General features: G+C 39.7%; 2 protein-coding genes across 2 annotated transcripts; both read right to left on the bottom strand.

Annotated features, from left to right (window-relative positions):
• Nucleotides 1-245: 245 nt before the first annotated feature.
• LOC122655255 (chromatin assembly factor 1 subunit FSM-like) lies at nt 246-4,285 on the bottom strand. The gene is made up of 3 exons (XM_043849463.1): nt 4,154-4,285; nt 3,647-3,692; nt 246-406 (listed from the first exon to the last, which is right to left on the bottom strand). The coding sequence occupies exons 1-3, from the start codon at nt 4,250-4,252 to the stop codon at nt 246-248; spliced, it is 306 nt and encodes a 101-aa protein (XP_043705398.1). The 5' UTR covers nt 4,253-4,285.
• Nucleotides 4,286-4,322: 37 nt separating this feature from the next.
• LOC122655254 (chromatin assembly factor 1 subunit FAS1-like) lies at nt 4,323-14,302 on the bottom strand. Its single transcript, XM_043849462.1, has 7 exons — nt 14,258-14,302; nt 13,808-14,172; nt 13,373-13,687; nt 12,887-12,968; nt 12,676-12,816; nt 4,428-4,778; nt 4,323-4,334 (listed from the first exon to the last, which is right to left on the bottom strand). Exons 1-7 carry the CDS (start codon nt 14,300-14,302, stop codon nt 4,323-4,325), a joined length of 1,311 nt encoding a protein of 436 aa, XP_043705397.1.
• Between the last annotated feature and the right edge of the window lie 503 nt (nt 14,303-14,805).

Here is a 14,805-nt window from a genome sequence, read left to right as displayed (position 1 = left end):
ACTAATACATGTTCTTAAACTATCCAACTGAAATATTCTACTCAGTATAACATGTTCTTTAAACTATCCAACTGAAATATTCTACTCAGTAACAACTGCAGCCATACATGAGATAACAACATATACATGAAGTAGCTGTACATAGGTAACTTCTTCGGACCTCGACCTAAACATGACCACAAAAGGAAGATATATGATGCATTACAAGTATACCTATCATACATGTATCATAAAATGTTCGAGTCCTATAAAAGGTTTCTTGTACTCTGTTGCAGACTATGATTAGTCTCTGCTTTACGGCATGATTGAGGAGAGGATTCATTCGCATTGATGGTTTCACTATCAGGAGGCAGACATCTTTTTGAGAAAAATCTAGCAATCCCTTTTGGCTTTCCGCTACTCTTCTCTGCAACAGCAAAGAACCCAATCAAATATGATGCAATTCAGCAACAGTAAAATAACCAATGTAGTTGTTAAGTGTGTATCGTGGTTGTGTTCCATGGGACAGTGTACCGTGGGATTATATTTAGTACCTGAGTTGTAATTAGTTAGTTATTGTCTCTTTAGTTATTTCCTACTGTAATTATGCTTAGGTGAAGTATTGGCTCTATAGTGTTCTAGTTCCCCCGAAGTCTCGGTTTCATCTCTCTTCTCTTCAACTCTTCTTCTCTTCATTACTGTTACTTTAACCTTTGATATTATTACATGATATCAGAGCTTTGTTAGTCTCACCCTCTCTCTTATTCAATTTTTGGTTTGATTGTTCAAAAAGGAGCTTCATCTTTGGTTAGCAGCAACCTATGCTGCCATACCTGATTCATGAAACCCTAGTTTGATTACAAGGAAATAAACTAGGGTGTCCTCCATATATTCCACATGCAAAAGATTTTTGGCTGTGTATTAGATCTGTCCATATATCCAACCAGCAGATTACTTCAAAGTTCTAAGGCATTATTGCCCCATTGGTAAGGAACACTAGATCCCATTTTGAGGCATGGTTCAATATTTCGCGATATATCGGAGAGACGCAAGACACACTAAAGATACACATGGAACTATTAAGGATATATGCCAAATGCAGTGTTGAAAGCATAAAACACTATAAATAAGTAATATATAGAATATATCACGTATAAAGAGAACAAAGTACGACAAGACAAGTGCATTCAATTGATTATGTATAAAGGATGAAGTTTCTTACTTGTAGTAATAAAAACAATAAATCAGGTTGATTTTGCCAAAACAAAATTGATTATAATGCTTTCTAAGAGCTCTTGGTAAGTGTTTTGAATCATTAATCGAATTATAGTTTATAAGAGATGTATCAAGTGCATCAATAAGTATCAGCCATATTGGGTCCCGTATCGACCCGATACAGTTAATACCTTTTTTAGGTATTGTATGACATATCGTATAGTATTGTATCAGTACCCTATAAATAAGATACGTATCGATTAGTATCGGTGGATACATTAAGATACTTAAAACCATGCTCCTAGGAAAGATCTTGTTTATCAACGTCGTGATCACACTGATATTGTGGTTTATTCTGATGCTGATTTGGCTAGTGCTCCAACGATCGCAGGTCTACTACTGGATATTGTACATTTATTGGATTAATCTTATGACTTTGAAGAGCAAGAAGCAGACTACTGTGACTCAGTGGAATGCCAAGGCTGAGTATAGAGATATGGCACATATTGCAACCGAATTGATGTGATTGAAGTCTCTCATTCAAGAATTGGGGTTCTCAGTTCCTAAACCCATGAAGATGTGTTGTGATAATCAAGTAGCGATTTATATTACAAGTAATCCGGATTTCCATAAGAGGACTAAGCATATTGAGGTTGACTATCATTTTGTGAGGAATGTAGCTACGCAAAAGCTGATTTTGACTGCATTTGTCAACTCAGGTGATCAACTTGGTGATATGTGCACTAATGCATTGTTCTGACCTGCTTTTCTTAGTGGTTGTTCCAAACTGGATATAAAAAAAACAACTCAGCCTTATCCCAACTAAATGGGGTCAACTACATGGATCATTACCCTCCAATCAGCTCTATTTGAGGTCATACTTGATACAAGGCCTAAACTAAACTATGCATGTCTTTCCTCACTTCTCTTAGGGTCATTTTAGGTCTTCCCCTTGCTCTTTTAGTTCCTTCAATCTGAATCAAATCACCACTCCGTACTAGAACATCCAAAGGCCTCAGTTAAACATGGCCATGCCACCTCAAACGACTTTGTCATAGCTTATCATGTATCGGAGCTACTCCCAAATCAGCACTAATATGATCATTCCTTACTTTATCTTTCCTAATTTGCCACACATCCATCTCAACGTCCTCATCTCCGCTACACTGAATTTATCTACATGATGCTTCTTTACTGCCCAACATTCTGCATCATACATCATGGTCGTATAACTGTCCTATAAAATTTTCCTTGAAGTTACAAAGGAATACTTCGATCACATGTGCATTGCACTTGTGTTCCATGGGATAGAGTACCGTGGGATTATATTTAGTGGCTGAGTTGTAATTAGTTAGTTATTGTTTGTTTAGTTATTTCCTATTGTAATTAGACTTAGATAGTTATTGTTTTCTATTGTATTAGACTTAGGTAGTTATTCTTTTCTATTGTAATTAGACTTAGGAAGTCATTCTTTTCTATTGTAACTTTGTAAGTAGACTTAGGTAGTTATTCTTTTCTATTGTAATTAGACTTAGGCTCTTATATAGGATTCCGACTAAGAGCTGGTTACTTGTTAATATAAAGGAGAGAGCTAGTCCTGCTAGTCTTCTTCAGCTTTGAGCAGAGTTGGATTTTAATGGTTGTCCTGTTAGTTCTGACTCAGCTTCCACTGTTAATTTTGTTAAGCAAAAACATTGTAATCTTTGGAGTTGTTGGTTTTTGTTTCAGGATGTCCTTGCTCTGGTAGACTCGCTTGGGGTAAACCTTTACTTTTCCTTTCGGGAAAGTAATAGGGCTGCTGATTTCTTAGCTAACTTGGTTTGCTACCGCACCTCAAACTCTTTTTTTTCAAACTGGCCAAGATGTCCCTCAAGAGCTTAGTAGGATCCTTCGTGAAGACAAGGCTGGTCTCCCAATTTTCGGAATGTAATTTTTTTATTTTTTATTTTTTGGGTTGGATGGTACTAGTATCTCGGTTGAGAGTGCGTTATGTCTTCTTATTGCTTTTTGGGCAGGGGTAAGGTGGGCTATGTCCCCCCCCCCCTCTTTGTATTTCTTATTTTATTAGTTTCATAATTAATAAAATTCTAGGGGCTTGCCTGGGTCCCAAGTAATATTCGGGTTTTTTAAAAAAAAAAAAAAAAAAAAAACTAGTCCTCGATAGAAGTATTGACTCTCTGTTTTAGCTCCCCCAAAGTCTCGGTTTCGTATCTCTTCTCTTCAACTCTTCTTCTTCCTCTTCTTCTTTTCTCCATTACTGGTACTTTAAGCTTTTATATTATTAAATAATAATCTTTCTTGCTACACATTGATCATACACAAGCAGCTAGATCAGTGGGCTAGATGCTATGGCTACAAGTAATGACCATGCTCCATCCAACCAAGATAACGAACCCATCAATCAAAAGGTCCAGGTCATTGAGAAAACAACTTGACAACACCTAAGGCATACCTGGGGAAATTGATGTGCCAAGCTTATCCAAAATCTCTTTCTTAACCTGCATTTCAAGATAGTTTTTCAGCAAACATAAAAAGTTTTGAGGTACCCTCTACATTACAGTGGACCAGAGCAAAATCTAATAATTCGATTATGCCATAGATTTCAAGGTTACAATCAGAAGCCATATCAGCCAAGTTGACTCAGTATCAGCCTTGACTCACTGATCCCATCTCAAAACTTGGTTGAAACAGATCTGGGGTGCTCAAGTCTGGACCGATTTGGCTGAAACCCGGCCAAGTTAACTCAGGACTGTATCAAGTCATCAGTGGCCAATCCAATCCCTGAGTCCAAAATATAAACTTGCATTGTACTAAACTTGGTTCTCATTCTAAAGGTATTATTTAATCATTTAAACCACATGGTATTACCAGGACCTGTACCAGAATCCTACCATTTTTGGCATGCCATCTTCATCTAGAAACTCTAAGAATGGAGCATTGAACCTATTGTTTTACTAACCTGCCAGCAATTATCCACAAACTCTGATATCTCACACACTTCGCTTTTTAATTGACACTTTGGGACAGCTGGGAAAATCTGTTGCAAGGACTCTACCATCTTGCTGATCCGACATGATGATGACTGAAGGGCAGAAACCTGGAAGCTGAGTCAGTATTACTATCAGTTCTCAAATGGTGTTCTGAATTCACAAAAGAAAGTTCATCAAACTTACAAATTTTGGCAAGTCTGTGTCTGCTATAAATGTCACATCTCCTGTTAGTGCAGTACTAACCTTGCTCTGTGTCGCGGAAACATCATCATCTATACCTAATTTATCCTTTGAAATTTCTATAGGTGGGCCTCCAGGGAAAGCCTCCATTCTTAGGGCATGCAAACAGATAACTTCAAGTTTAGAACTATCATAGATACCTTCAGTCACCAACAAAGTCGACTTCTCATGCATTAAATTTGATATGATTAATGGCTTATTCTTCCGGAGTGCATTCTCAGTCAAATTATGGAGATATTGCTTCAATCGAAGAAATGCTCTAACTTCCTCACTCTCGGAATCTTGCTTACAACTTGGTGAACTTATGGCTTCATCATCTACCATATCAAACTCCATTCTGTCAAGTTGCACTCCCTGCATGTCAAAGCCAAATAATTCACCATCATAACTCAAAAACAACTACAAAAAAATTTTAAAAAACAGAAACTCAGGTTAATGGACTCTCCAGTATATACTTCCTAAAAGTATTATATCAAGAAAATCCATTGCCATCTATTGTCTCCCTCTCCCCCCACTCAGCTACAAACTCACTAAAAGATAATAGCAAATCAATCTCCCCCCCCCCCCTTTGACCTTGCTCAGTTAATCGCAGTTCCACGAGTCAAACCAACAATTTTAATCCCATTAAAATAACCTATGACCTACACTCTAATTATTCTAAAACTGTCACTGGTTTTGTGATTCATACTTAATAATTTCTGAAAAACTCTCATATTTCTTCAAGCAGCTTGCCCACAAAAACTTTCCAATCCCCACTGTAAATGCATCAAACATGATATAGGTATCACGTTCCTCTACCCCTTTCTAGGCTTCTAGCAAGTATGACAAATCTTTATTAAATCTGGTACTTAATCTACAACAAAGCTGAGTTTAGAAGCAATACAACAAACATGACTTTAGTAGCCATGTTTATTGCTTTCGTAGCTTCCCTTGGATCAATTCTAAACATTTCTAATTTTTCAAATTTGTATCCTCTTACCATACTTCAAAACAATATGGATAATGCCATTGCTGTCGACCCATTTTAAATCAACTATAATGAAAGAAACAAAAGCTTTTCAATAGTTAATGACTATGCAAGGCAATTTCATCAAGCATACTTAGATAGCATCTCCTTATACGAAAACCCAAGCCTAGCGGAATAAGTGGAACCAGCACCAGGTCTGGTTTTCTAGGTAATGGAGATTGATCTAACCTTATAATAAGTTTCAGAACCAGTCCCAGATTACAGGATCACAATTCACAACACCCAAAAGTGATCAGAATTAAGAGAAACTTCAGATTTGAACAAGAAATGATGCACAGCAGGGAATATCTTCGAATAACCTTTAAATAAATGATAAAACAGCTGAACAACTTCAAAACTTACTTGATATTGCATGGACAGAATAGAGGAAATAAGTTAGAAGAATATGAGTTGGAAGAGTCTCACTCTCACCCCAACCCTAGGCTAGTATCTCACCAACCACCCTAGCCTCTCACCAGGAAAAGAATCTCACTGCAGCTCTGTTTCTCATAGAAGAATTGTATAAACTCAATTTCTTTTAAATTCTGATTTCAAATGCTTATTGGAAGCTCCTTTTATAGAGAGGTTAAGAGGGTTCTAGACCCTCGTAACTTCCTCTTAGACTTAATGGCTTGTACATTTACAAAGACTTACATTGGAATTCTTTTTAAGATATTTAATGAAATTTTACATTTTAAAGTTTTTTCACAACTAACAATGAAACTAACTGATTGGCATCCCCAAGATTTCACAACTTTAAAGGACTAGATACAATTAACTAGTTAAATTCATGGGCCACTTATCCCTCATATATGGACTGTCAAAATAGGCCCATTACAATAGAAATCATTAAATTTCCAGTCCATGACCCATATAACATATTAGGCTACTTATTTAACCCATTAGACTTGGATTTAGGCTTGTTCCGGTGTGAATACATGTGTTGGAACCTCTCTTGATCTACATCACTAGGGTTATGAATGCCCAAGGTTTCAGGGCAAACCAACTAGATATCAGTGCGATCAAAATCAATACACAGGGCTGCAAATACCATCCAACAGGAAATACCAGTATACTAATATAGTCAACAGTTCAAAAAAAGGATTTGGGATGATGGGCAGAACAGAAAGATGGAAGAAGAATAAGAGAAGGAGAGCTAAGAAAAGCTCACCTGATATGGAAATCATTATAATCAAACCAGGAAGAATAAAGACAGGGGAGGGAGAAATGCACGGCCAGTCTTAGCTCCACAAGCAACAACTCAAATCAATTCCTTCCAATCTCTGTGTGATCTTTGGTTGCTCAAATATATATGACATGAAAGAATCCTAACAGAAACTGAATTCAACTCTGTGGAATTCCGTGAATACTGGCTTAAGTCAGAGTGACTCCAACCATCTTTATTTATAATAAAGAGAAGAACATTCTGGAATGGGTACAAGGACAGAAATACCCTAATGACTATTCTACCCCTAAACCCATATTACAACACTCCCCCTCAAGTTGGTGCAAACATATCAAACATGCCCAACTTGCTAATTATAGGAAAAAATAACTAGTACTGATTCCTTTGGTAAGGACATCAGCTAGTTGTTCACTAGACTAAATAAATTGGATACAAATTATTCCTTGTTCTAGCTTCTCTTTGATGAAGTGTCGGTCAATCTCAACATGTTTGGTATGACCATGTTGAACCGGGTTGTGAGCAATGCTGATTGTGGACTTGCTGTCACAGTAGAGCCGCATAGGAAGATCAGCATTCATCCCCAAATCTTGAAGAAGCCCCTTGAGCCAAAGAAGCTCACAAATACCCTACGTCATAGCCCAGAACTCAGCTTCAGCACTAGATCGAGCCACAACAGCTTGCTTTTTGCTTCTCCAAGTAGTTAGGTTTCCTCCAACAAATGTGCAATACCCAGATGTGGACTTCCTATCATCAGGACTGCCAGCCCAATCTGCATCAGTGTACGCTTCTATCCGGAGATTGCTATGTGGAGAGAACAAGAATCCTTTCCCCGGAGATGACTGGAGGTAACGGAGAATTCTGTATGCTACTTCCAAGTGAGAAGAGTGACGATCATGCATATATTGGCTGACAAGGCTTACAGCAAATGTGATATCTGGCCGGGTATGTGAGAGGTAGATCAATCGACCAACCAACCTTTGATAACTGCCTTTGTCCACCGGGTCACCTTCCTTACTCTTCAAAAGTGTGTTGGGCTCCAGAGGGGTATCTACTGGTTTACACCCAGGCATCCCTGTTTCTTTCAATAAATCCAAGGTATATTTCCTTTGAGAGAGAGATATGCCCTTAGCTGAATAGGCAACCTCAATCCCTAGGAAGTACCTTAATCTGCCCAAGTCTTTGACTTCAAATTCGGTGCCCAAATAAGTCTTGGGCATCACTGTCTGTGATCACTATGTCATCAACATAGACAATCAACACCATCACTTGCTGTCCTATCTTCTTAACAAAAAATGTGTGATCAGCATTGCTCTGCTTATACCCATAAGCAATCATAACCTTATGGAACCGGCCAAACCATGCCCTTGGTGACTGTTTCAGACCATTTAGGGCCTTTTTCAACTTACACACCTTTCCCTGAGTTTCTAAAGAAGTAAAACCAGGAGGTATATCCATGTAGACATCTTCTTCCAAATCTCCATGCAAGGCATTCTTCACATCAAGTTGTTAGAGTTCCCATCCTTGATTCACAGCACAAGAGATAATGAACCGTATAGTATTCATCTTTGCTACAGGAGCAAAGGTCTCTTGATAGTCGAGTAAACCCTTTGGCAACAAGTCTTGCTTTGTATCTTTCTACTGAGCCATCAGCCTTGTGCTTCACAACAAAGACCCATTTACAACCAACGGGTCTTTTTCCTAGTAGAGGACTCACCAAATCCCAGGTTTGATTTTTCTCAAGGGCATGCATTTCTTCATTCATCGCATCCTTTCATTTATGTTCGGCTATTGCCTCCTGCCAATTGTTAGGGATGAAAACAGAGGATAAAGAAGATACAAAGGCATAAAGAGCAGGAGTTAGAGAGTTGTATGACACAAAGTTAGAAATAGGGTGCAATGTACAACTCCTCTTTGATTTTCGAACAGCAATGGGTAAAGCAAGATTGGGATCAAGAGAAGGCTTACCAGAAATCTGACTAAGAGCAAGACTTGGAGTAGGAACAAATGCCGATTGAGTAGGATCAGTGGTGGTGGTCTCTTTGTACAAAGGGCCGTCCAGAGAAAAATCAGTTCTCCAAATGTACACATTTTCCTTTGTCTGTTGTAGCTATCCCACTTCTTGTTCTTGACTTGTAACTCCATCTTCAAATTCAACAGAAGCATCCTCTATAAAAGGTATCTCAATGTCTAGCGGAGCAATCAACGGAACCTCTTCACCACTTATAATCTCCCCCTACAGAGGTTCCTGCTGTTGAAAGTAAGCCTCAAACTCCCAAAACACTACATCAATAGTGACAAACACTTTTCGGGTAGGAGGATGATAGCACTTATACCCCTTCTAGGTAGTAGAATAACCAAGAAATATGCAAAGCAGCCCCTTTGGATCAAACTTGCCATGTACATGGTGATTCCTGGCAAACACATCACAGCCAAATACTTTGGGGAACACAACAAAAGTCGATTTCCCACAGAGCACATCTAATGGGCAGCGGCCATCCAAAACACAGGATGGAAGGCGGTTGATAAGATATGTGGTTGTAAGGACAGCTTCACCCCAAAAACGGGGAGGAACAGTCATAGTGAACATAAGAGAATGAGCAACCTCCAAAAGATGTCGGTTCTTGTGTTCAGCCACCCCATTTTGAGCAGGAGTGTCAACATAAGAGGTTTAATGAATGATCCTATGGCTGTCCAAATATGATTGAAAAGCACCATCCATATACTCCTTCCCATTATCTGACCAGAGAATCTTCACCTTGGCATCGAACTATGTCTCGACCATCTTATGAAATAAAGTAAAACATGTGAAAACGTCACTTTTACTATGCATCAAATACACCCAAGTCGTCCAGCTGAAACAATCAATAAAAGTGACAAACAATCAAAACCCAGAGCTAGAGACAGAACGGGAAGGGCCCCACACATCAGAATGTATCAAACCAAAAGGATGCAAGCTTCTATTATCAGAAATTGGAAAAATGCTTCTAGTTTGCTTGCCAAAGTGCAAGCATCACAAGAAAAATTATGTTTATTGCATCTTTTCACTAAACTAGGAAATAAAGTTGACAAAACACCAATCGGAGGATGGCAAGAACGATGATGCCAATTATTCAATTCAAAAAGCGTAGAATCAAAATCAGAAGATGCAGGCTGAGATGTCAAAGCTGCCCGTGAACCGTCAAGCACGTACAGACCACCAACCACCTTACCACATGCAATCGTACTGTCCGTTGCCAAGTCCTGAAATAAACAATGGGTTGGAAAAAATGTTACCTTGCAATTTAAATCCCTAGTTATGCTACTAATGGAAAGCAAATTAGTAGTGAACTTCGGAACATGTAACACAGATGAAAGGGTAAGAGAGGAAGAACATTGCACAAATCCCTTTCCCGAGATAGGAGAAAGAGATCCATCAGCAACACGAACCTTACTCTGACCAGATACAGGAAAATATGTGGAATAAAAGGAGGAGCCGGCCATATGGTCGGTTGCCCCTGAGTCAATTACCTAAGAATCGGGCATGACTGAGGTGTAATTCCCACCAAATGAAATACATGTGGATGAAGGTGTATTGTGAGTAGTAGGTAGAGACAGAGCCGAGGCAGCCATGGAAGGAGATACAGATACCGAAGATGTGTCCAAATGAGTCACCATATCCAGTAAATTCTGCAAACCCGCCATAATTTATGACAGAGAAGGATCAGGCTGGTCCTCAGTAGTGGCCTGATGAGCACGGGTGCTATTGCACTGATTGGAACCACCCCTCCCACGCCCGCGAGTGTCTGTTGGGCGACCATAAAGCTTCCAACAGCGGTCCTGCGTATGCCATTCATTCCCACAGTGATCGCATTTGATGGGAGGGCGATCACCAGATGTCCGATCAGTACTGGCAGGTTGAGAAGAGCCCCCATGGGAAGACTGTGAACCAGAAATAAGAGCCGAGCGCTCCTGAGTAGCAGGGTGAACCATGGTGGTACGTCGACTGTCCTCAACAGAAAGAATCGCATAGGTATGTTCAAGAGGTAGGAGAGGTTCGCGATTTAAAATATTCGACCGGATATGATCAAACTCAATATTCAAGCAGGCCAAGAAATCAAAGACTCGTAAACCATCCTCCCACTTCCGGTAGGCCGTTGCGTCAACATTAGTGGTTGCAGTGAAGGTGCCCTGAAAATCCAACTATAGCCACATCGTACACATGGTATTGTAATACTGAGAAAGTGTCAACTCCAGCTGTTTTGTAGAGTGGATTTTTTTATGTAGTTCATAGCATTGGGCAGCCTTCCTAACCTGGGAATAAGTATCTTTGGTTGTCTTCCATATTTTTGCAGCTGAATCAAGAAGAAGGTATCGCCCAACAATTTCTTGGCCCATGGAATTAACCAGATACGACATGACCAAGAAATTTAATTCATCCAATGCTCCTGCGCAGAACCAGTTTCGGTAGGCCTGATCGTAGTACCCGTGATATAGCCAGACAAGCTAGGGAACCAATAGCAAACAAACATGATCGAGACCACATAAGATAGTTGCTGCCATTTAACTTAATGGTGTTCACCGGAAACGGAATAAAGTCATAGTGCGACGAACCATCAAAACCAGAACAGGCAGAAGTGATCTCTGAAATGTCAGGCATGTTGGCTGGAAGAAAATTGCAAAATCCAAAGACAAGGCTTCCAAAAAAAAATTTGTTAAAAAATTATTTATCCACCCATATCCCCCTTTGGATAGTCTGCCGTGTTAGAGCTCCTGTATGATATACATATTGTTTCCTCCCTTTCCTACAAGGTTGGCCTTTTAGAAGATGTGGTTTCTACATGGTATCAGAGCAGGTAGGGGTCACGGTATCAAGTCCCCCTGGGAGCGGGCAAGTGTTAAAAAATTATTTATCCACCCGTGTCTCCCTTTGGATAGTTTGCCGTGTTAGAGCTCTTGTATGATATACATATTGTTTCCCGTGTCCCCCTTTGGATAGTGCGCCGTGTTAGAGCTCCTGTATGATATACATATTGTTTCCTTCCTTTCCTACAAGGTCGGCCTTTTAGAGGAAGCGGTTCCAACAATATTAGATCATAAGGAGGGAAAAAAAGGACCCTTGGTGGGAGTCAACTCACCACCAAGGTTGGGAAAAAAGCAACGGCAAGGGAAGAGAGCCTCCCATGAGAAAAAAAGAAAGGGCGAGAGGTTGTGGGGGCTGGCGGTGGTGGCAGAAAAGGCTGGGAGGCCCTGCGGTGGCTGGCGGTGGTGGCAGAAGGGGGTGGGAGGCCCTGCGGGGCTGGCGGTGGTGGCGGAAGAGGGTGGGAGACCCTGCGGGTGTTGGCTGAAGAGGTCGAGAGACCCTACAGGGGTTGGCGGAAGGGAGAGAAGGGCTAGGGCTGGCGGAAGGGAGAAGAGAGAAATAGAAGAAAAAAAAAAGTGGAATAAATTTTAATTCCCATATTCCCGGAATATTTTTTGCTATGATACCATGTGGAATTCTGTGAATACTGGATTAAGTCAGAGTGACTACAGCCATCTTTATTTATAATAAAGAAAAGAACATTCTAGAATGAGTACAAGGACAGAAATACCCTTATGACTATTCTACCCCTGAACCCATATTACAACAAACTCAAACTGGAAACTAACCAACCCTATCTAACTTCGAAAATAAAAGAGAATAAAATAAAATAAAAGATCACAGTATTAACCACTACTGAACCCTAATACCCTATAGGACCAGAGTCCTCCTGGTTTGGATCTGGATCATCTTGGTCTAGGTTTTCAGATCGAGCCATGCCGGCCAACCATGCACGTGCAACTGCATCAGTGATCTTGGAACCACTTTATTATCTCATATATGCACAAACCTATTCTCCAATTGTTTTTGAAGTGCTGTATTAATATTATCAAAGCAGAAGCTGACCCTAAAAAATAATATGAAAAAAAGAGATAAAAATCATAAGCTGATGTTTTGATGCAAATTTTAGAGCACATTAGATTATTGACTGCAAAGTAAAAGCTTTTAGCGGTTTATTGCAATTCCTAAACAATCAACAGCAGCAGCATTGCACAAATACCTCATTTTCTGAGAGATATCCATCAGGTACAAGGAATCCATTGTCACTTCCATCTTTATCATTAGATGTTTGATTCCATTCCTCTACACTTTCCTCTTCATCGTCATTATCACAATCCAAGATGCTTTCTCCAGGTTCCTCCTGCACAAGGAGAACATTAACGCACAACATCGTGGTTGCTGGCAGTTTAGCTAATGGGAAGCATAAATACCTCTTCCCATTCTTCATCACTGTCAATATCATAGTCCAGACCAGGGTCTTTCATAAAAGGGTGACGAGGTCCAACAGCAGGACTGAAACGCACAACAAATCAGCATGAGATTCAACAGAGAGAAAGAGATCTAAGCTACAGAAGGGTAGACAGCAAAAAAGGGGCACTTGCAACAATCTGGGACTCGCCAATCAGTGGTTCAAAGTTCAAACCTAAGAGAACTTCTAAAGCAAATCTTAGAGCCTATGATTCTAGCTGCCTAATCTATCACATTGCTTTCTCCGTACAATCAATACACAAAATCTCTCAAATGACACCCATCAAATGGTGGCCCCCAGCCCCTTCGATTTCCTGTTTCTTCCTCAACTTATAGTAATCTTTTGTTCAATGTTCCAAAACAACCAATTCTCTCTTGTACTAAATACAAATCGAAAGGAAAAAACAAAAAGCAAAAAGGACGGGGTGGAAAGAAAAAAGGGGGCTTACCTTCTCTTCGGCCTGATGCCATAAAATGCTGGCCTAAAGCTCTTGTCAAACTGCAAAAGTTGCTTGGCTCTATTATGTTTCCAGATGTCAGTTAGAGGAACATCTGCATTATTATGACCGGATCTGTCACAAGAGACTGTTTCTTCCCACCCATTAACAAGCTTGTCTAGCTGATCATCACACTCAACTTCTTTGTTAGAAGTTAGCTTAAGTTCCTTGACCAACACAGTCTTAGGCGTACGCCGGATCCCCCAATGCTGCAATCTGTTGGAATGACTAGCGTGACCCAATTGGCGCCAAGAACTCTGGTGTGACCTGCAATGCATAACCAGAGTTCAGGGGAACTCGAGAGTATGGATCAGAAAATTTTTGAAGCACAGAACAGAACCACCACCCCCCCCCCCCCAAAAAAAAAATCCTTTTTTTGAGACTTACTTAAAAAGTTCATCTGTACTCATCCCATCTTTCAAAGATAAGACCGTATCCATAGATAATGTAACAGCATTAAAAATTTCATCGTTTTTCCTGGAAGAATCAGAGGAAGTTGCTTTTGTTGAAGATTTTTCATGCTGGCTACGTGAATTATTCTTTTTACTTTTAAGAAAACGTTCCATCATTGAAGCCTGCTTTTGTATAGCAATTTGCTTCTTCAATTCAGCTTCTTCCTTTTCTCGCCGTCGTTGATTTTTCTCTGCTTCCTCTTGCTGCCTCTTCAATTGATTCTTCATTTCAGCTTCTTCTCTCTCACGGCACCTTTCTTCTTTCTCTGCCTCATCTTGCAACCATTTGAAATCCTTATCCTGCATGACAAATGACCAGTTAATCAGCAACAGAAAAAATAATTCGGAAATGTTATCAGTTGTTAAGTTAACAAATTTGACTCACAACTAAAAGAATGTAGTACATAGGAAATGCAGTTGCATTAAACATAGATCCTGTATGGAGGATACGCAAGCTTGGGAGGCCCCCAAGGTGCTGGTGGCAGTCCAATGGGCTGAAATTAACCGTTGGATAGCTATACTATAGGTTAGGCCTCTTATTCTTTTGGGTTTTATTGTAAAGGGCCTAATTTATAAACCCATAAAGTGAGGGTGAAGTTATACGGGATTAGTAGTTAAGTGTTTGAGTTAGATTAGGATACTTAATAGCTTTTAAGAATTCTGTTTTGAGTTTATTTACTTTATTGAGTGCATGAGAGTGATTAGGAGTCCTTTTATCATTCGATTTAGGAATTTCAGAAGTCTATATATATGTAATACAACCCCTCCCCCATCAATTAAGAATATTTTGAGTAAAGAAATTTGAGTTTTTATCAAGAGTTTTGGTGTTGTTGAACGATGCATACGGAATTGGTATCCCAGCCTTGATCTCTTCATTCTCCTTCTGATTTGCTTTTCTCAAGTGTCTGACTCTTTTCTTCTAAATTCCACACC

Source organism: Telopea speciosissima, chromosome 3 (genome assembly GCF_018873765.1).
Source record: "Telopea speciosissima isolate NSW1024214 ecotype Mountain lineage chromosome 3, Tspe_v1, whole genome shotgun sequence".
NCBI lineage: Eukaryota > Viridiplantae > Streptophyta > Magnoliopsida > Proteales > Proteaceae > Telopea > Telopea speciosissima.
The sequence above is the reverse complement of the archived record's forward strand: the minus strand, read 5'-3'. Positions and strand labels throughout refer to the sequence as shown.